Genomic DNA, 20,846 nt, shown 5'->3' with positions numbered 1-20,846 from the left:
ATGAAACTCTATGGAATGTCGTCCAGGCACTTGATCATTTCCAAAACCCTCATCAAAATTCTGTGCATAGCTGACAGCATCATAGTGGAAAGCAAAGGTTTTGGCCCATATAAGTGCTTAGTACTGTCTCTAACAAACCTCCTCAAAAGCTTTCTCCATCTCCAGCTTCTTCTGCTATGTCTGTAGCTATGGATGCGAGAGTACCCCATTTCTTCCGACACCGGAAAGCACGACGGTGACATCATGCACCCAGAGACGCATGAGGATCGCCGGTGGACGAGATGCGTCTCCATTAAGTTCCACACCAAAGTTTTGATTTAAAATTAAACCAGTTGCTGCTGCTGTGCTGCCTAGCCAGCTACATGTGCAAGTGAGAGGAGGATCGATGCATTTCTCTTATAGGTACCAAGGCATATACGTTGTAAATCCCTTTCTGTACAACTTTTGTGGGCCTTACTCATGTCGATCGGCCTTTGTCATTTTACCCGCAACTTCGTCATCCTGGTAAAAGTTAAGAATGACAGATATATAATATGACGAACAGAAATCACCAATATTCCAGATATATCTTCCAAATTATATCAACTTCCATAGAGTTCATCACCGACTGTTAATGTGACCTCAGTTAATCTGTCAACTTTCTTTGGCCCTGACAGTAAATTCGCATAGATTGGCTTGAGTACTCACAGTTGTACTAATTAGTTTAGAAGGAAAAATTACAAAAAGAAAGTTTGAATTAGTATGTTAAATCTAATTTATAATATATAAGAGTTTTATGAACCATAGATTTCCGAGGTTGAGAAGCCAATGATCAGCTGGGTGATTATTCCATAGGATTTGGTGGTAAGTCCTAAGTTCGACAACATTTTATTGATTGATTACATGAGTAGGATACAAATCAAGATTTACTCCTGCACTGTTTAGAGCTTATAATTGGCTTGATTTAATGAAGTTATTACTTTGATGATTTTATACGGGAATTTAAAAAAATTATAATAATTAGATGAGATGAGAATATTGTGAAAACAAACGAAAGTTACGTAGTAGCTGTCTAATTAAGAAGTAATAATTGACAACTCTATAATTTGAATGTGAAAGATTCTGACAATAAATTAAACACAACATGATAACCCAACAACTATATATAAATTATATATAGATCATCACCAAATATTTTTGGTACTTGAACTGTAGTGTGAATGGTTTTTAATGCAGAGAATTATAATAATCGACATATATATTCGTTTTTTGAAAAATTCTATCTATGTACGTACCATCAATATATGAATTAAAATGGTAGGTGAACTGCATGATCAATATGAAAAGTTGACAGACAATGAACAAAGCACATAAATACGAAGTCTGCAAAATGAATTAGAAGTAGTACTGCCAATAGCAGAGAGAGAGAGAGAGAGAGAGAAGGAGAGAGGAAAGAAAATGATTTGAGCATGTGAAAATGGAAAAATCACACATTCACTGGGCACACTCACCGAAGCTTGTGGGGACTTGCTAGCTACTTGTCGCGTTTCTTAAATCTCGCACGGAAAGAGATGAAGCGGAGGACATGCAATACATCATGCACATGCAGACATTTTAGACCCTAGGGTTTGAAACCCACAGATCAATGTCTTGCTTCTTATCTTGTCCTGACCCTTCTTGGATCCCTTTATCCTTGGCCTGGAAAGTGGAAACAAAACACTAACATTAGTACTAGCGTGTCTTATCTTTTATCAGCTAAGTGAAGGACTTCATCATGGCCCATGGCAAATGTTATTCAGAAAGTGGGAATTGAGTACTTTTGTTCTTCTGGACCGTCTCATCATCTTGATCAATCTGTGATCTTTAACATTATTTGTACCTGTAAATTATGAAGAGACTAATTATGACCCAAATCTTGGCACAAGTCGAAAAGCATTTCTATGGTGATTTTGTTTGAAAATCCCTTGTGATTAGTCACTGTCCCACTCTTGATCTCTTTCTATTGAGAGACTGGATGAGAAGTCAAGTGTTCTGTTTGATAAAAGTTGCATGATGAGTATATATATATATGCTCTTCATAACATGAGTACTGTGGCATCAGAGCATCAATTCGTTTTATAATAATATCATTTCCAAGTTATTGTAATTTTAGGTTTGTTAAATGCTTTTCGTATCATTGACTCTTCAAACACTCAGGTGCCATAAATCTTATGCTTCTGCAAGCTATCAATTACCTGTCCCACCTTCTTCTTTATCAGTATGTGACATTAATGACGTGGGTCCTTATAGCTTTATCATAGACAATATCCCCTGATATGTTCAGACTCTGTCAAGGTAAATCATATTGCCATGAGAGAATTTTCATCCAAATTTTGGTAAAAACAGAAACAATTACCATTAATAAAAATAAAGTAAAGGAAGATATCATCAACAAGCTGGAATAGCTCAGTTGGCTAGAGCGTGTGGCTGTTAACCACAAGGTCGGAGGTTCAAGCCCTCCTTCTAGCGTTCGTTTTCAAATATTTTTTTTCTACTTCCTGTTACTGGGCCAATGGGCTATTATCTCTATCATGGGCTAGTGCATATATTTCCCTTTTATCTATAATTAAGCCAATACAGCCCAAAAGCCTGCATCCTAACGACCCACATGGGGCACCTTCTATCTGTGGACCAGCCCAGTGGGCTGTGAAATAGGTGGAGCCCCCATTCTCCTAATTAATGGCAACAAACCATCTCCAAGAAAATGACACAGATAAGTCTTTTGAGGTTGGTAAGACCTGTATTGGAAACTAATACAAAATGGCTTCGGTGGCCAACTTCGACTCTCAAATATCGCCATCCTATCATGTTATATCCTCGGGAGCTCACTTTTGTGGCCAACAAAATAGCAACTTACGGATAGCGTTTTTATGGCTGGTTTTTGTGCAATGCGCGCATGCATCTCTGCTCCCCACACTTCTAAACATTAAAAAAATTAAAAAAAAAAAAATAGTAGAGTTTACGTGTTAGAAACTTAGAATTGTGAAGTATTCTGCTACGTATATAGGACTATCTTGCACATCCTAGAGAACGATACTTCAACACACATAGAGAGAGAGAGAGAGAGAGAGAGAGAGAGAGAGAGAGAGAGAATGGCAATGGCGATGGCGCTTCGTAGGATTGCCTCTTCCCTTGACAAGCCCGTTCGACCTCTCTTCAATGGCGGCTCCCTCTATTACATGGTTCTCTCTGTTTGTTCTTTCTTTCCTTCTTGTCCCTTTTCACATTTTTTCTTGCCTACAGTTATAGTACTTCCTTTCTCACACTAGCTTAAAAATGATCATCTTTCGTATTTTCTGTTTCAGTCATCATTGCCTAACGAGGCTGTGTACGAGAAGGACAAAACCCGTGTTACAGTGAGCTAATTCATCTTCTTTTCTTCACACACACACATATATATATATATATATATTGCTGTATTCTCTGTGCGTATGCGTGCATGGGATTGCATATATGTTATAAACGTTCTTTTTTTGTAATAGTGGCCGAAGCAATTGAATGCTCCCCTCGAGGTTGTGGATCCGGAGATTGCGGACATTATAGAGCTTGAGAAAACTAGACAATGGAAGGTGACTCCTGCTCCTTTTCTGTTAAAATTAGCAATTGTTTTCGTCGGAGATTGTCAATTAGATTGACTAGGATGGGATGGTTTAATTCTCACAGAATCGAGTAATATTAATAGAACAAAGTAATTAATGTTCTTGGCCTACGCCTCAAGCTTTTGCTTAAATTTTGTCCAATATGTTAAACTCCTATCCAAGAAGTAATTACATTTACATTTCCATCGTTTTCTTGGTGATTGGGTAAAGCATTACAGGTTTCTCTACGGCATGCATGTATAATCACAGTTTACTACTATGTAATATAATATCTTATTGGAATTCATTGTTGTGTTGGTAAAGGGGCTAGAACTTATTCCCTCAGAGAACTTCACTTCTGTCTCTGTAATGCAAGCAGTTGGATCTGTCATGACTAATAAATACAGTGAAGGATACCCTGGTGCTAGATACTATGGAGGAAACGAGTAAGTCGACTAGATCTTCTTGAACTCCTCTAATGCTTGTCATGGATGTTATTGCAATTAGCATGGCTTTTACATTTTTATTTCTAGACCATGCGATTAAATTTTGATACAGAGCATGGACCTCTCTCGCTTTTCAGGTACATTGACATGGCAGAATCCTTATGCCAAAAGCGCGCTTTGGAAGCATTTCGATTGGATCCAGCAAAATGGGGAGGTAAATAAGTGTTTGTGTATGGTAATGAAACTGGAGCTATTTTTTCTTTACTGCCCTGTTTCTTTCTTTTATCTGAGGATGGTTGTTGATTCTTGTTGAAAACACATATATGTGCGTAGCATTTGTCGAAAATCTCTCTCAATCAAGTACATGGTTACCCATGAATATCTGTATGCATCCAACCTTGTCAGCCTGGTGTACATAACTAGAACCTCTCATCTGTTTAGACATTGTTAGCCTAATGGGTTTGAATGTTATTACAAGGTGATCATTTCCAAGCTGCTTTCCTAAACTCAATATCACCTTTGACATTGCAGTGAACGTGCAGCCTCTATCTGGGTCTCCAGCTAATTTCCATGTTTACACGGCATTGTTAAAACCCCATGAAAGAATCATGGCACTCGATCTTCCTCATGGAGGGCATCTTTCTCATGGCTATCAGGTTCTTAAAGCGCATCTAATTTTATCCTGAATCCTGATCCTTATAAATCCATCATGTTCTCATCCTTATAAATCTCTCATGAGTTTGCTTAAGTAGTACTAGATTGTATATCCTTTGAACTTGAAGATCTGTAGCCATCATTATATTTCTATTACATTTCTTCATAACTGGGAAGTTGTCATATCCATATAGAGAAATGTTTGATTCAGAAAGAAATTTTATAAAAATAATCTCACAAATTGATGCAGCTTGTTATGGTACATCAGATTGTTAAGGACTTTTTACTATACAAGTATATTTAACATATCATATCTAGCCTCATCAACTCGTAAGCTTACTTTTTGTGTAATCTCTTTGTAAACCTAGCACTTCTCGTTTGTGTATGACATTGATAACCTCGACATTTATCTTGTCAAGGCTTGTAACAAATTTTGATCAACCCTCCTTCTTTATAACATTGCTTTTTGGTTTTCTCATATGGAAATTACATCATCTCTTTTGCTATTATGCAGACTGACACCAAAAAGATATCCGCAGTGTCTATATTTTTTGAGACAATGCCATATAGATTGAATGAGAGCACTGGCTATATTGACTATGACCAGGTAGGCTTTGCAGCTCAACTCCGTTCATTTTTTTCCTTTCAAATTCCCTATCTATGTATAAGCAGAAGATTTGAGTGACATAAAAGCATGTACATTGCAGATGGAGAAAAGTGCCACACTCTTCCGGCCAAAGTTGATAGTGGCTGGTGCTAGTGCTTATGCACGTCTGTATGATTATGCACGTATTCGCAAGGTAACCTCCTTTAGATTTGATATCTAGTAACAAGTTATCATGTACTAGTATAGATGGTTTTTCGCCAATGTGATGCTCTCGAGGATCCAAAGTTACAATTGTTTAGCATTTGGCAGGTGTGTGACAAACAGAAAGCAATCCTGTTGGCAGATATGGCACATATTAGTGGGCTGGTGGCAGCTGGTGTCATCCCATCACCTTTCGAGTATGCAGATGTGGTGACCACCACAACTCACAAATCACTTCGTGGGCCACGTGGAGCCATGATTTTCTTCAGAAAGGGGGTAAAAGAGATCAACAAACAAGGGAAAGAGGTGAGAGAAACTGTTTTTAAGCATTTTTTGTTGGCTGCTTTGTTTTTGGTTCTGATTTTTTAACTACTATTGAGAGAGATTGTTTGATATAGCTCAAAATTGTATACTTCTCCTGTAGATATTGTATGATTATGAAGACAAAATAAATCAAGCAGTATTTCCTGGACTTCAAGGTGGCCCGCACAACCACACAATTACCGGTTTAGCAGTTGCACTGAAACAGGTTTGTCTGTTGATAAGACTATTGTTATCATTTTTCAGCTATTATTTATATCATCATAGCTGTTGTTACAGTTGTTTGTGGCAGTGTTGTCTGTTGCTGACTATGTTAGTTAGGATTGGGGCTTGTTGTGTTGGATTGTGAGCACACCCCAAAAAAGGTTGTTGCAGACTACAGTAGACATTAAATTAGAAGTAAATGATTTTCTAGTATTCTTTTTATTTTTCCCTTTTTTCATATTGTAAATGTTATTTCTTAATTAGTAATATATGATGTGTTGCGTAGAGCAGTTGATACATGCTCTGGTCCCTGAGGACATTATGCCATGAATTGTGCTTTACCCAAAGCCCTTGGTACAATTTACAATATCAACAGAATGATATTGATCAAAATGCCAAATGAAAAGAACAAGCATAGCGTAGAGGGCAGTGCACAGAAGCATTTTATTGAAGATTGACTTTCATTTTCTCTACATTTGCCTGCCCTTTTAGATGACCTATATATGGATCATATTCTCCAAAACATATCCCACCCAACCCCAATGCAGCCATGAAGAATGTTCTTTTCAAATTACCAAAATCAGCTTGCCCTTTAAGTTGGGCTCTCATCAATGTTTCTAATTGCAATCTTTTTATCTTCTTAATGTTTTCTGGACGCAGGCTACAACCTCAGAATACAAAGCCTATCAAGAGCAAGTTCTCAGTAATTGCTCAAAATTTGCACAGGTATAAGATTAGTTAGATGTAGCAAATTTTGGTCGTGTAGAACTCTAGGAATTTCAATCAAATGTCTAATTTATTTGTTTCCAATACTGTAAGCATTGAATAACATGGGAATTTATGCAGACTCTCGTTGAGAATGGCTATGAACTTGTTTCTGGTGGTACCGATAACCACCTGGTATTGGTGAATTTGAAGAACAAGGTACTAGGGAACACTTTTTGTTTTGTTTTTCTTCTCTTCACTGTAATTAAAAACCTTCCATGATACGGTTTTTGTCTTGTCGAATCATCCAACTCTACCAATTATTTGTGCTTTATCTTAAGCAACTACTTCGAAATTAATCTGTTAAGAGTTCTGGTTGAAAGACAATACCCGGTGTCCTAGTAGAATGCGTCAGAGATGTTAGCTCTCTCTGATATGTAAGATTAATATTGGAACAACTTTTTCTATAGGGAATCGATGGCTCTAGGGTTGAGAAGGTGCTGGAATCCGTTCACATTGCAGCCAACAAAAACACTGTTCCTGGAGATGTCTCTGCCATGGTTCCTGGTGGCATCAGGATGGGTAAAGGCTTTTCCTTGATCAGAAAGTCCTTATTTGATTTCTGTGGAGTATTTAAGCCTGATAAATTTTTTGTGCGCTTCAGGAACTCCGGCTCTTACTTCTAGGGGATTTATTGAGGAGGATTTTGCTAAGGTAGCAGAATTCTTTGATGCTGCTGTGAAGTTGGCTGTGAAGATCAAGACAGAAACTCAAGGTGTCTATATCTTTGATATTTGTAATTTCCTTGTCATTGGGAGTGTGTTTTTTGATATGGGGAAAACCCATTTGCTCAAATCTACTAATACAGAGTAAATTGTGATGTGTCTACCAGGAACAAAGTTGAAGGACTTCTTGGCCACAATGCAGTCTTCTCACTTTCAATCTGGAATTGCTAAGCTCCGACATGATGTTGAGGAGTATGCAAAGCAGTTTCCTACAATAGGGTTTGAGAAAGAAACAATGAAGTACAAGAAATGAGAGAGAATTTCTGTACTGTAAGGTTAGTTATAACCTGGATCTCACTGGAGTCTTGCATCTGTGCTGATGAGGCTAATTTTGTTAGGGGTTAAATCCTTTTATTTTTTTTCTACTTTTTTCTCATAAAGACTAAACTATGAAGAAAATATTTTCAAAGCTTGAATATCAAAGAATTTCATATCTGACAACTATGATACCCATATGATAAAGATAATGATTGGTGGTGTATAAGATCCCACATTGCTTGGGAATGAAAAATTCTTGCTCTTTATTAGGTTCTAATAAGACTCCAATTATATAATTGACTAGTCTTTTTGGAGTATTGGACATTGGGCGTTACAACAACGGACTGATTATCAAGTTTGACCTCCTTTGTCTGACACTTGAGAGTTATTAGTTGCATTAGGGAGCACATTATTATAGTTTTTTATTGTCTAATTTCTTTATCTGATGCATGCATAAATCGTCCTAATGTAAAATATTCTTTTGGGCTTCAAAGCATCATGTATTCTATAGAACAGACATGTAGTAGAACTTTTTTCATTAAATCCAAAGAAATAATGATCTTTACATTGGAAAGCAAATGATCTAATCGGTCCTTTTTTTTTTTTTTAATCTTTGGGAACAGGAACGGTGAGCAAAAACCAAGTTAGTTTTCCAAGTTGGGAAAAGAGAAGGGCCTTATGTCAAGGATGTGTAGTTACAGCTTTTATTGTATAATCAATCAAACCTTGATTTGGACCTTCACGAATGTATATATTCATATTAACTGAGGCTTTGCAATGTAATAAACTTGCCTTGATCTGAAGAAATGCAACTACTTTATCCCTATGCTGTATTCAGCAAGGCAGATGCTGGTAATGCTCTGCCACCATTGAGAAATTGCCTTTACAACTGAAAATGGCCAATGTAGCCATTTGTTAGCAGCTTGTACAATACTTCACTGGAAACGATTTTATTGAGGCTGGAACAAATCCAAGTCACACGTACCTATACTTTAAAAGGATCAATCAGCGGTATAATTGGAGTTCATTGAAATCACCCAATCATTAAAAAAGACAAGAACTTCTTCCTCCCAAAAAATATAGGATCTCATTCATCAACTTTCCTGTAGTTCTTATATCCAATATGAGGTAGTGATATCTCCGCCCTTAACAGAGGACATGGGTGAGTTTCAAGAGATTTAGCAAGTAGATCAGCACTTTTATACTGTTCATGGTGTGGAGGAAATTGAACCATCTACAAAGCAGATTCGGACTAGTAAGGAGTGAAATGAATTAGCTGTGCTTGAAGAGATCAGAGTTATTTGCACACAATTAGATGCACAATTAGTTTATCATCTTTATACTCTATACCGATACCATGTTAAAACTGAGAGGGAGAGTGATTTCATTCAAAACTGTATATTCGTTTGTGTATCACTTTACAAATATGTACAGGAGACTAAGTATAGAAATATGTATAAAAGGTAAATAGACTAATTATACAAATTAGACAGATTCTTAGAATTAAAGTGACTGATTTTCTGGAGATGAAGAATCTGGAAAATATAACAATTGTCAATATATGGTAGCTGTCAATAATTTATGACCTGTTAAGCCAGGTCATTTTTTTATATCGTTTAAATTAAAATAAATTAATTAATATAAGAGCAAAATTTGAAATATAACACTTCGTATTCTTTTCAAATTACATATCATTTATCACCACTTCATTACTCATCTCTTGTACTTCTCATGATCTCTTCAACTTCTCATGATCAGCTATCATTTTGTTCATTATAATTTATTACTTCCATCCTTTAATGCATCTTGCACTTCTTCTTGTCTCTTGCACCTTCTATTTGTTTTCTTGGTTATTATTTTTACCATTTATTATCACTTCATTACCTGTCTCATACATATCGTTATGTTATCTCCTTTCGTCTATAACATTTTGTCTTGTTTCATTTACCTACATTTCATTAAATCGAAAAAAAATCATGTTTAAACAACTTAACACAATAAAGTCATAAACAAAATAAAAAGTAATTAAAATAGAACTAAAAATTTAATAATATCCCCCGGATCAAGCAGGTTTATGGTTTATGAACTGAACTCGGAAATCAAATCTCAAGCTATAAGTGATTAAACAAAAAAGAGAAGACAGATAATTTTGCCGGCGCTGATCTTGATTGGCAGTAGAAAATCATAAAACCATGTTGAATCGTTAAAAGCACTTGACGTACATATACTCTTTTATTGATCACCGTTGAATATAGGAGGAAAAATAAATAAATCAAACTCGAGAATATTTGGGTACAAATAATGACCATTGACTTCAGTCTTTGTTTATAGATTCATAATCAGATATATCAAATTAATCACCGGCCGATCACTGCAATTAACACACACGGTCTGTCTCTGACTGATTCGCCTTCAAACTGTTGTTAATTCTTTTTTGAGAAACTACAAGTCATGCATTAACGTTTCGGCAAAACTATTGGCTGTTTAAGTTATATATGAAGGAGATGCCAATTTGATGGCATATGGATGAAATGAGACCATAATTGCTTTGTTAATTTATATTCGGCATCAGTGCGCTGACGCCATTGTTCCGACTGGGGAGCTGCATAAAGTCTTTCTCCTCGCCATATTAACTTGTCTATGTACCTGGTATGGGTGCAAGTGAAACTGCATGCGCGCGTTAACTGCTGATAATGTGCCGGCTAGCCAGGGAGCTGCATAAAGTCTTTCCTTCTATATTTTAGTTTGAATGAAACTCCACCAGATAAAATAATGACTGCATACTGGTTGTTGAAACTTGAGGATCGTTGAAATATTAACTCTTTAAGTTCAGATGCAACTTCCACACATTCATGCCTCTCCAACTTGTTCGTAGTCTCTCTCTCTCCCCACCTTTCAAGCCGTAGCCTCAGCTCCTCCGATCTTAGGACATAGTAATCATGTTACCCGTAACACCAAGGTCCAACACGAAACTCATGTTCGATTTTTTTTTTTTTTTAATATGAATGGAAAGCCACCTGAATTTTAACAAGTAAATTTTAGGAATAGATTACGAGCATCAAATTTTGTATTGATGGATTATGAACTTTTTATTGGGCTTGATTATTTCAGATTATTTTCTTCGGTAAAAATATTTTTATGGAGCAAGTGGGTTTTATTTTTGAGTTTTTGGCCCGACAAGTTATGGATCGAGTTAGGCTAGTATGGATGTAAATCAAGGCACAAATATTTTTTTTAACGAGCCCTAAAGCCCCGGTGAGATCACGCCATGTGCACCTCTTCCTGTTTTTCCTAGGGTTTCAACAACCTATTTAGGCATATCTCATGCACGTATAACCTCTCACAACTAGTTCACGCATGTTTCTCCACGCTCTTGCACTATTGCACGTCTCTCCCTTTTATTTCTCTAGAGTTTTTAATTGGTTTTTGTTCTATATATTCACCTTCAACTCGTCCTGCACACTTTCTCTTACTCCTCGACAGAACAACCATCCACATTTGCCTTCCTACACCACGAAACACGTGCAGTGCCTTAGAGTTAGCAACCACAGCTTTGCATGCCCTCCCACCGTCCAACTTCAGTGCACGTCCTCACACCCGCATAAAGCCCAACAGCCAGTTTTCCTAGTGTCAACCACGGGACCATCGTGGAACAGCCACTACCTCCACGTCCAGGAAACGGCCAACAACAGCAGTGAACCGCAGCGCTGCTACACCAGTACACATATACGGCTTCTATCCCATGGCATAACAACCCATTGCACCGCCCAGAACTCTCCCTGCCCTCGTACAAAAATCGACGCAACCCATGCATGCACTGCATTTCCACGGATCGCAGCTCCACCTCGTCGTGCGCCACCTCCACTTGACCATCACTAGAGCTCCAGCTCCTCTGCTGTACACCACTGCCCCACCATCATAGTGCCAAGAACAACCACCTGTATAGTGAACTGAAAACTCCTCTGTTTTGGGTCCCAAAAACAGAGCAACACACAGCCCAGTGCCCTTGTCGTTCAAAGCCACCACACATGGTGCCAGCGCCTCCACGTCATTACCACCTGCACAAAGAACTCTGACAGTCACTCCACGCCACTCCTATCACACCGCGTCCCTCCTGGTAAGCTCACAAAGTGCCACGGCCTCCTTGCCGTTCTTTCCATTCTCTCTCTCCTTCTCTCTCTTTTTCTACGTGAGGTTTTTCTCTCACTCATCTCTCTCTCTCTCTCTCAGTGCCCCACCACCGTGATCTGCCACTGCCCCCAACTGTGCCGCTGTAGACTTCCACCCAAGACACCGCTGCACATAGTTTTCGATATGCATGGCCCCTGTCACGTAATTTTTGATCCTAGGTTATTTTCTCAAAGAGCCATGCAGGTTATGAGTTTTCTTTCCCAGAATGCCCTTGATTGAGTATGTATCGATCATGTTTTTATCATCTACTATGCATGGGATTTTATTTGCAATATAAGAATTCATATTTACGGATAGAAGTTAAATTACTAAATATATAAGTTTTAAAATATGATTAAGTTAATTACCAAAATGAATCTAAGTTGTAGTTGTTTAATTTTAAAATATTTTGGTATAAATATATTAGCTAGTATTAAATCTTATAATTTGATTTCATTAGTAAATAAGTTAGATTTTGTGTTTTAGTCGGACTAATTATTTGGGCATTGATGAATTGAGAAATGTGACGATAGTTTAGGATTACGTGAATCTAGTTTTTTTGAGGAATTAAAATAGGTTATTTTAGCATCTTAGGCTTAAATGTTGAAATACGTGTTCGATTGGAAATTTATGAAAATTATGTGACAATCTTATAGGTGACGATTGATTTTTCATTCAGTACTGCTGTGGAGAAATTATGATAGGCTAAGAAGTTCAGGTAAGCGGGGTTCCTATGCTAGACTTTGCATAATATAAAAATGAACTGAGGTTGATTTATGAAAATGTGCATTACATGTTCTGAAAAGAAATGTGAAAATAACCTCAGTTAATTGTTTGTCATTACTCATTGAACTCTGATGAAAGAGAAATCATTTTTGTCATGACTGGGGTAGACATGAACTTATTTTTGGCATTCTATTTCTGACCTATACAAAAGCGCGAATATGAAAATTTGTGCATGATTATGTAAATATGCTTTGGATCTGCGATGATTATGAAGGTGATATGATTTTGTTCAGTACTCTGTTTGGATAAGACGTGATTTCTGAAAATTTTTGGCATGACTCTCTGATTCTAAATTTGATTTTGTTTCCGCTCTATTCAATTAAGGCCCTATCACGGGTTATAATAGTGGATACGGTCCAACCACGGGTAATAATAGTGGATACAGCCCAACCACGGGTTACAATAGTGGATACGGCCCAACCACGAGTAAGAATAGTGGATACGGCCCAACCACGGGTTACAATAGTGGATACGGCCCAACCACGGGTAATAATAGTGGATACGGCCCAACCACAGGTTATAATAGTGGATACGGCCCTACCACGGGTTATAGTAGTAGTCTACGTTTTGAGTGCACACCTTGGTGACAGAGTGACTTATGTTCTACTTGGCTATCCGCAGATACACAACCCTACCACGGGGGTTATACATGGCTTCTGTTCTGGTATGATGTTCTGATTTATGCTATGTCAGAGGATATTTTTGAATGAAAATATTTCTAAATCTTCGTTCTGATATTTTAATAACATTGCTTCCGCACTCTAAAAATGAAAATGTTTTGTTTTGTATTTTGATATCTGTAAATGCTCATGTTTACACACTGGTATATGTTTTCTGCTTACTGAGTTGTTGATAACTCATCCCTTATCTCTAAACATTTTTCAGATAATCTTGATGGTTCTACTGGAGAGCAAGAGTAGGCAGAATTAGAGAGGTTTGATGTTCGTAGAGGAATAAGTACCTGAGGGTACAAGTATTTATTTGAGAGTCTTAGTTAGTAATTTGGTTATTTTCAGTTATTTTGATTTGATGAGTTAAGGATATTTTCGAGTCTTTTGGAGAGTTTCAATTTATTTTATTAAGAATTTATGTATTGTCCTTATGAAGGAACATACATATTTGGTTTGAGTAAATGAATATTTTTATGGAGTTTCTGGATTATTTATAGTTGTGATTTTTGAGTTGATATTTAGGTTACAAGAGCTAACTCTCCGGACTTCCGGGAACGGGGCGTTACATTACCTCTTTTCTTCTTCCTTCTACTGCTTCCCAGTACTGTTTATTCAGTTTATTTCCAAATAACTAGATTTGATCCCAGTTCCACCGACATACTATCTATGGGTGACGTTGTACCTTCTGTTGGAGCCATTGAAATGAACGTTGTTGATTTATACCGAATTGGTTGGGTCGTCTATGCTAGGAAGTTGCTGCTCTGGGCCTCTGAAATGAGAAAGCTCACTAATTTTACCACACATTACTCGTTCGCTATCGACACTCGAGGTAGTCCCTATTATGGCGATGGACTAGCATTCTTCCTAGCTCCTGTTGGCTTTGATATACCACCAAATTCAGCAGGTGGATTTCTAGGCCTATTCAACACCACGACCAATTTTTCACATCGAAACAAAATTGTTCTTGTTGAGTTAGATTCAGCAGTGAACTCTGACTGGGATCCTGAAGTTGAGCATGTGGGTATTAGCAACAACTCCCTCGCTTCTGCTAATTATACTGCTTGGAATGCTAGCTTGCATAGTGGAGATACTGCTGATGTATGGATTACGTATACTGCTTCTACGAAGAAGTTGAGTGTCTCCTGGAAATACCGAACAACCTCTAATGTTGGGGAGAATACCAGTCTTTCTTATGAAATTGATCTCATGGAGGTTCTTCTTGAGTGGGTCATAGTTGGATTTTCAGCTGTAACAGGCTCGGTTGTAGAGCGACATACACTTCAATCGTGGGAATTCAATTCAACTTTAGACATAGTGGAACCAAATGGAAAGAATGCTAGAAAAAAGACGATACTGGTTAGTATAACGATATCAGGTGGCATTTTGATAGCTGGGGCATCATTAACATTTGTTGTTAAGAGATAAGAGAGACATGTTTGAATAATTCTGTATATTTGTTTTGTATTCTGCTTTACAAAATATATAAGAGTACAATGAAACTAATAACGGAAATTTACATATAAGGGAAAGATCCTATTGTAACAGATGCCTAAAAATAAGGAATCCCTGATTTTGTTCAATTCAAAAATATGGGAAGAGATGATTCTGTCAATACTCCCCTCAAGTTGGCGCATGAAGATCCGTAATGCCCAACTTGTATGAGAAATGATGGAAAAGGTCTTGGCCTAAAGCTTTGGTGAAGATCTCTGCAATTTGCTCATGTGAAGAAGTGTGAATTGCTTTGAGGAGGCCGGAGCAAATTTTGTCGTGAATGATGTGACAATCGATCTCAATGTGTTTAGTACATTCATGGAACACTGGATTGTGTGCAATGTGAAGTGCAGACTGATTATCACAGTAGAGGTGGAAAGGCTCAGGATGAGGGATGCCAAGATCAGTGAGAAGTTGCTTTAGCCAAGTGAGTACACATGTGGTGACGACCATAGCACGGTATTCAGCTTTAGCAGAAGAACGAGCAATGGTAGTCTTTTTTTTGTGCACCACGAGATCAGACTGGTACTGAGCTGGATGAAGTAGCCTATGGTGGAGCGTCGGGTGGTGGGACAACTGGCCCAATCAAAATCAGTATAAGCAGTAACCTAAGTGGTGCTAGAAGAGGAGAAAAAAATGCCTTGGCCCGGGCTCCCTTTGATGTAACAGAGAACACGCGTAGCAGCAGTCATATGAGGAACACTAGGGCATGCATAAACTGACTAAGAATGTTGACAGCATAAACAATGTCAGGTCGAGTGATGGTCAAGTAAATGAGACGACCAACTAGATGACGATAAATGCTAGGATCAGGAAGTAGAGGTCCATCTTCATTGGAAAGCTTCAAATGTTGTTCCATCGGAAAAGAGGCAGTCCGGGCACCAAGTTGGCCGCTGTCAGAAAGTATATCAAAAGCATATTTCCGCTGATTCAAGAAAATACCTAGAGAAGAACGTGCAACTTCGAGGCCAAGAGAGAACTTTAGAGAGCCAAGATCCTTGGTTTTGAAGTGAGTGGAGAGAAGATTCTTGAAAAACTCAATTTGGGGAAGAGCATTGCCAGCAACTAAGATGTCATCAACATATACAAGAACAATAGCGATGCTTGTGTGAGTAGTAAGGGTGAATAAGGAGTGATCAACCTGAGATTGACAAAAACCTGCATCAAGAAGCACAATAGTTAGTTTGAAAAACCAGTTACGGGAGGCTTGCTTGAGACCATATAGGGATTTTCTGAGTTGACAAATACGAGACTCCCCCTGAGTGCAATAGCCGGGAGGTGGGGTCATGTAGACTTCTTCATCAAGATCGTCGTGCAAGAAGGCATTGTTGACATCGAGCTGATGAATGATCCAATTTTTAGTAGCAGCAATAGCCAATAAGTAGCGGACAGTGGTCATTTTGGCTACCGGAGCAAAAGTCTCATGGTAGTCAAGTCCTTCAACTTGAGTGTAGCCCTTGGTAACCAGTCGGGCTTTGTACCTCTCAATGGATCCATCAGCTTTGAGTTTGGTTTTGAAAATCCATTTACAGCCAATGGGTTTCTTGCCAGGTGGAAAATGATCAAGGGTCCAAGTGGAGTTAGCTTCTAGAGCCTGGAGCTCAGTAGACATTGCCTCGCGCCAATGAGGATGTTTGAGAGCATCAGAATAGCATGAGGGTTCAACACAAGAGGTGAGAGCATTTAAATAAGTAATATGTGAGGGAGAAAAACGAGAATAGGAAAGAAAAGCAGATAAAGGATGAGTAGTACCTAAAGTCGTTGTAGCAGGTGAAGACGCCATGGGCTCTGTGTGTAGGGTGGGGCAGATGTAATCATGAAGATAGGAAGGCCGGGTAGTATGGCAGCCAGGACGAGAGACAGGTAGAGGTGACGGTGAGGAAGGTGGAGTTGAAGGAGGTGAAGATGAAGGGGGTGGAGTTTGAGAAGGGTTTAAAGGTGTTTGAGAAGTAGGTAAAGTGAGTTCAGGGACCGGAAGGGGAATGATGGGAGATGAAGGAGAAGAGGAGGAGGTGTCTGAAATATTTTGAAAAGAGAATTGTTGTTCATGGAAGGTGACATCACAAGAATAGAAAATGGACTGTGTATCAAGATTGTAGAGTTTGTAAGCTTTGTGAGTGCTAGGATAGCCGAGAAAGACACATTTAGAAGCACGAGGAGAAAATTTATCACGGTGAGTACGAAGAGTTTGTGCACAACAAAGACACCCAAACACACGAAGGTGATCGTAGTTGGGTATTTTGTTGAAGAGAACCTCAAATGGTGATTTATTTTGAAGAGTACGACTAGGAGTGCGATTGATGAGATATGCAGCAGTGAGAACACAATCATCCCAAAAAGGAAGGGGTAAGTGTGCTTGAAAACGAAGACTGCGAGCAACATTAAGAAGGTGTCGGTGTTTACGTTCCGCAACACCATTTTGTTGAGGCGTTTCAACACAGGTACGTTCGTGAATAATGCCGTGGTTAAGAAGGTAAGTTTGAAATTGATGAGAGAGAAATTATTGTCCATTATCAGTTCTAATGATTTTAACATTGGTATTAAACTGATTTTTGACAAGAGCAAAAAAATGCGTTAAATGAGTCTAAGGTTCAGATTTAAAATACATTAAATATATCCAAGTAGTGCGGGAAAAATCATCCACTATTGTAAGAAAATAATGTGCTTCAGATAAGGAAGAAGTATGGTATCCATCCCAATATCACAAAAAATACGATTAAAAGCAAAAACACTTTTATTAGCAAAATTTGGAAAGGGTAATCTAGTGTGCTTAGAACGAGCACAAACATCACAATCAGAAAGTGAACAAGGAGAATCCAAAATATTAGGAATAATAAAACTTGAGGGATGACCTAGACGTTGGTGCCATAGGGTCTTATTAGCAACGGATTGAGCAGCAAAAACCATAGGGGGTTCAGGACGGTACACGTAAAGCCCATTGCAGAGTTCACCCGCTCCAATCAGCTTCATCGACTGTGGGTCCTGAAATAAACAATTATTAGAAGAGAACGTAATAATGCAAGAATTGTGGAGGACAATTTGGGAAACAGATAATAGATTAAAGGTTAAAAGGGGAACAAAATAAACTTGAGTGAGAGTTAGAAAGGGAGAGAGAACACATGTGCCGAGACCCTCGACAGGAACATCCTGACCCGTGGGAAGCCGAATAGAGTGGGGGTTTGCAAGGGGCTGGAGATCGGTGAAAGCCTCATTGTGGTGGCAGATATGGTGGCTCGCGCCACTGTCTACCACCCAATGGAGGCATCGATTGAGAGGGAAATCAAGTTGAGGGGAGAAGAGGTTACCAATGAAGTTGACAGAGGACTCAATCGGAGAGGAAGATGGCGCGAGCAAGCCAAGAAGCTTCTGGTAGAGCTCCGGTGACAAGCCAGGGACCGGGCTGGAAGCCGATGGGGCAGCAGTGGTCTGGTTGACGCTGGACCGAGGCTGACCGAGAATGGATGTCTGGGTTTTAGGTCGCGGGTTGTGGCCAGGGGGATAACCCACGAGGGTCCAACAGCGATCGCGGGTGTGCCCATCTTTGCCGCAAGCCGTGCACTTGAAGGGCGGTTTTGGGCGTCCACCAGATCGGACTGCCATGGCCATGGTCTCTAATGCAGATGGTCGAATGTTGAGCAGCCTTTGTTGCTCTTCTTGAAACAAAATGGAGAAGACTTTGCTTATGGGTGGGAGTGGATCCATGGCTAAGATTTGAGTGCGAAGGGAGGCGAAGGAATCGTTGAGACCGAGGAGGAACTGGAACACCTGTTCATCATCAGCTTGCTGCTATAAGGCTTTGAGGTCAGTGCTTTGTTGGAGATGACCAAGTTCATCCCAAAGTTGTTTGATTTTGTTGTAGTAATCATGAACTGATTTTGTGGTTTGGTGTAGGGAAGAGAGAGTCCATTTGAGTTGGTAAATTCGGGCATTATTGCCATGACAAAATCGAGAGGCAAGATCAATCCAAACATCACGTGGGTTGGTATGATATTCAAGAGAATTGGCAAGAGATGGGATGATAGAATTGAGGATCCAAGTAAGAACCATATCCTTCGTTTGGTTCCATTGGGTGTATTCGGGTGTGTTAGGTTCAGGAGGTTTGAGGGTGCCATCAACAAAACTAAGTTTGTTTTTGGCATTGAGGGCTCGGGACATGGCTTTTTGCCATTTGGGATAGTTGTCGCCGGTTAGGAGTCCATTGACAAAGGTTAAGCTTGGGGAATCTGAGGGATGAAGAAGATAAGGGGAAGGGAGGGAAGGGAGAGGTGGGTTGGAGGATTCAGCCATGGCGTTGCAAGACCGATTTCTAGCCTGATACCATGTTAAGGTATAAGGAAGACGTGTTTGAATAATTCTGTATATTTGTTTTGTATTCTGCTTTACAAAATATATAAGAGTACAATGAAACTAATAATGGAAATTTACATATAAGGGAAATATCCTATTGTAACAAATGCCTAAAAATAAGGAATCCCTGATTTTGTGCAATCCAAAAATATGGGAAGAGATGATTCTGTCAATATTTGTAATACTGTGGAAATGGAAGGGAAAGAAAAAGAAAACTCCAGAGACGATGAACTTCACATCAATTAATGATGACCTTGAGAAAGGGGCAGGACCAAGAAGGTTTTCCTATGGAGATCTTGCTTCAGCCACCAACAACTTTTCAAATGAAAGGAAGTTGGGTGAAAGAGGGTTTGGTGCTGTTTACAAGGGGTACTTGATTGAATTGGACATCGCAGTTGCTGTTAAGAAAATTTTGCAGGGGTCTAAACAGGGAAGAAAAGAATACTTAACTGAGGTGAAGATCATTAGCCGATTGAGGCACAAGAACCCGGTTCAACTCATAGGATGGTGCCATGACAGAGGTGGGTTCCTACTTGTCTATGAGTTTATGCCTAATGGTAGCCTTGATGCTCACCTCTTTGGTAAGAGGAATCCTCTCACTTGGGCAGTGAGACAAAAGATAGCTACTGGGTTGGCATCTGCATTACTCTATCTTCATGAAGAGTGGGAGCAATGTGTAATACAACGGGATATCAAATCAAGCAATGTCATGCTTGATTCTATTTTCAATGTGAAGCTTGGAGACTTTGGATTAGCACGGCTCATGGACCATGAGCTGGGTCCTCAGACAACTGGGTTGGCTGGTACTTTAGGCTACATGGCTCCCGAATACATAACCACTGGTAGGGCTAGCAAAGAGTTAGATGTATATAGCTACGGGGTGGTTACCTTAGAAATTGCTATTGGGAGAAAGCCAGTTGATCTCCCAGATAAGGATTCTGCAATGGGATTAGTAGAGTGGGTTTGGAATCTTTATGGAAGCGGAAGGCTTCATATGGCCATTGATGAGAGAATGAATATGGATTTCGACCTGCAACAGATAAAGTGTTTAATGATTGTAGGACTATGGTGTACTTACCCAGATCAAAGTTTAAGGCCATCAATAAGACAAGCAATTAAAGTTATTAATTTTAAGGCAACAATGCCAAATCTTCCTATGATGATGCATGTTCCTTTGTATCACATACTAACCCCGTTGGTCAGTTCTGGTGAACCTTTGATAACTACAAGCCTTGAGCATGGTCGTTGAACATGTGAACCATTTACTTAGTAAAACTACTCATACAAATTAAGATCATCACCGGCACTTTCTTCCCTCTCTAGTTTCTCTTATTGTTGCCTTATCAACTTCAACAGTAAAAAGTGATCTCTTTGCCGCTTTGTTTACCCGCTTAATGTGTGTCTAGCAATCTGCAACCGTTGATAAGAACATTATGGCCGGGCGTGTTTGGATTTAATAAACTCCTCGGATGCAAGATAAGGGGATCATTTTGGTCTTAATTTCTTTGGCTATAGTGTGAGTGCAGAGTTTGTGTGCTAGTTCATAATTTATTGAATTTGTGAGCTTGATTATCTTGTTGAGTCATATAACATGTTTTGTATTT

The 20,846-nt window shown here is 39.0% G+C and overlaps 2 protein-coding genes and 1 non-coding gene across 3 annotated transcripts; all 3 read left to right on the top strand.

The window, feature by feature from the left end:
• The first annotated feature begins 2,413 nt into the window (after window positions 1-2,413).
• Window positions 2,414-2,487, top strand: TRNAN-GUU. Its single transcript has one exon. It is a non-coding gene; the product is annotated as a tRNA-Asn (tRNA).
• A 378-nt stretch (window positions 2,488-2,865) lies between these two features.
• LOC121260551 (serine hydroxymethyltransferase 2, mitochondrial) lies at window positions 2,866-8,601 on the top strand. Its single transcript, XM_041162476.1, has 16 exons — window positions 2,866-3,200; window positions 3,324-3,374; window positions 3,501-3,587; window positions 3,921-4,042; window positions 4,180-4,256; window positions 4,574-4,698; window positions 5,211-5,303; window positions 5,404-5,496; window positions 5,613-5,810; window positions 5,929-6,033; window positions 6,690-6,755; window positions 6,876-6,953; window positions 7,205-7,316; window positions 7,399-7,509; window positions 7,627-7,794; window positions 8,401-8,601. Exons 1-15 carry the CDS (start codon window positions 3,111-3,113, stop codon window positions 7,770-7,772), a joined length of 1,554 nt encoding a protein of 517 aa, XP_041018410.1. The 5' UTR covers window positions 2,866-3,110; the 3' UTR covers window positions 7,773-7,794; window positions 8,401-8,601.
• Window positions 8,602-9,467: 866 nt separating this feature from the next.
• LOC121259158 (L-type lectin-domain containing receptor kinase IX.1-like) lies at window positions 9,468-20,694 on the top strand (the record flags this gene model as incomplete). Its single annotated transcript, XM_041160654.1, has 3 exons — window positions 9,468-9,489; window positions 13,967-14,779; window positions 19,401-20,694. Coding segments are annotated over 3 exons (1,926 nt in total), but the record flags the coding sequence as incomplete, so codon positions are not given.
• Between the last annotated feature and the right edge of the window lie 152 nt (window positions 20,695-20,846).

This window comes from Juglans microcarpa x Juglans regia, chromosome 4D (genome assembly GCF_004785595.1).
Source record: "Juglans microcarpa x Juglans regia isolate MS1-56 chromosome 4D, Jm3101_v1.0, whole genome shotgun sequence".
In the NCBI taxonomy this organism is placed as follows: Eukaryota; Viridiplantae; Streptophyta; class Magnoliopsida; order Fagales; family Juglandaceae; genus Juglans; species Juglans microcarpa x Juglans regia.
The sequence above is the reverse complement of the archived record's forward strand: the minus strand, read 5'-3'. Positions and strand labels throughout refer to the sequence as shown.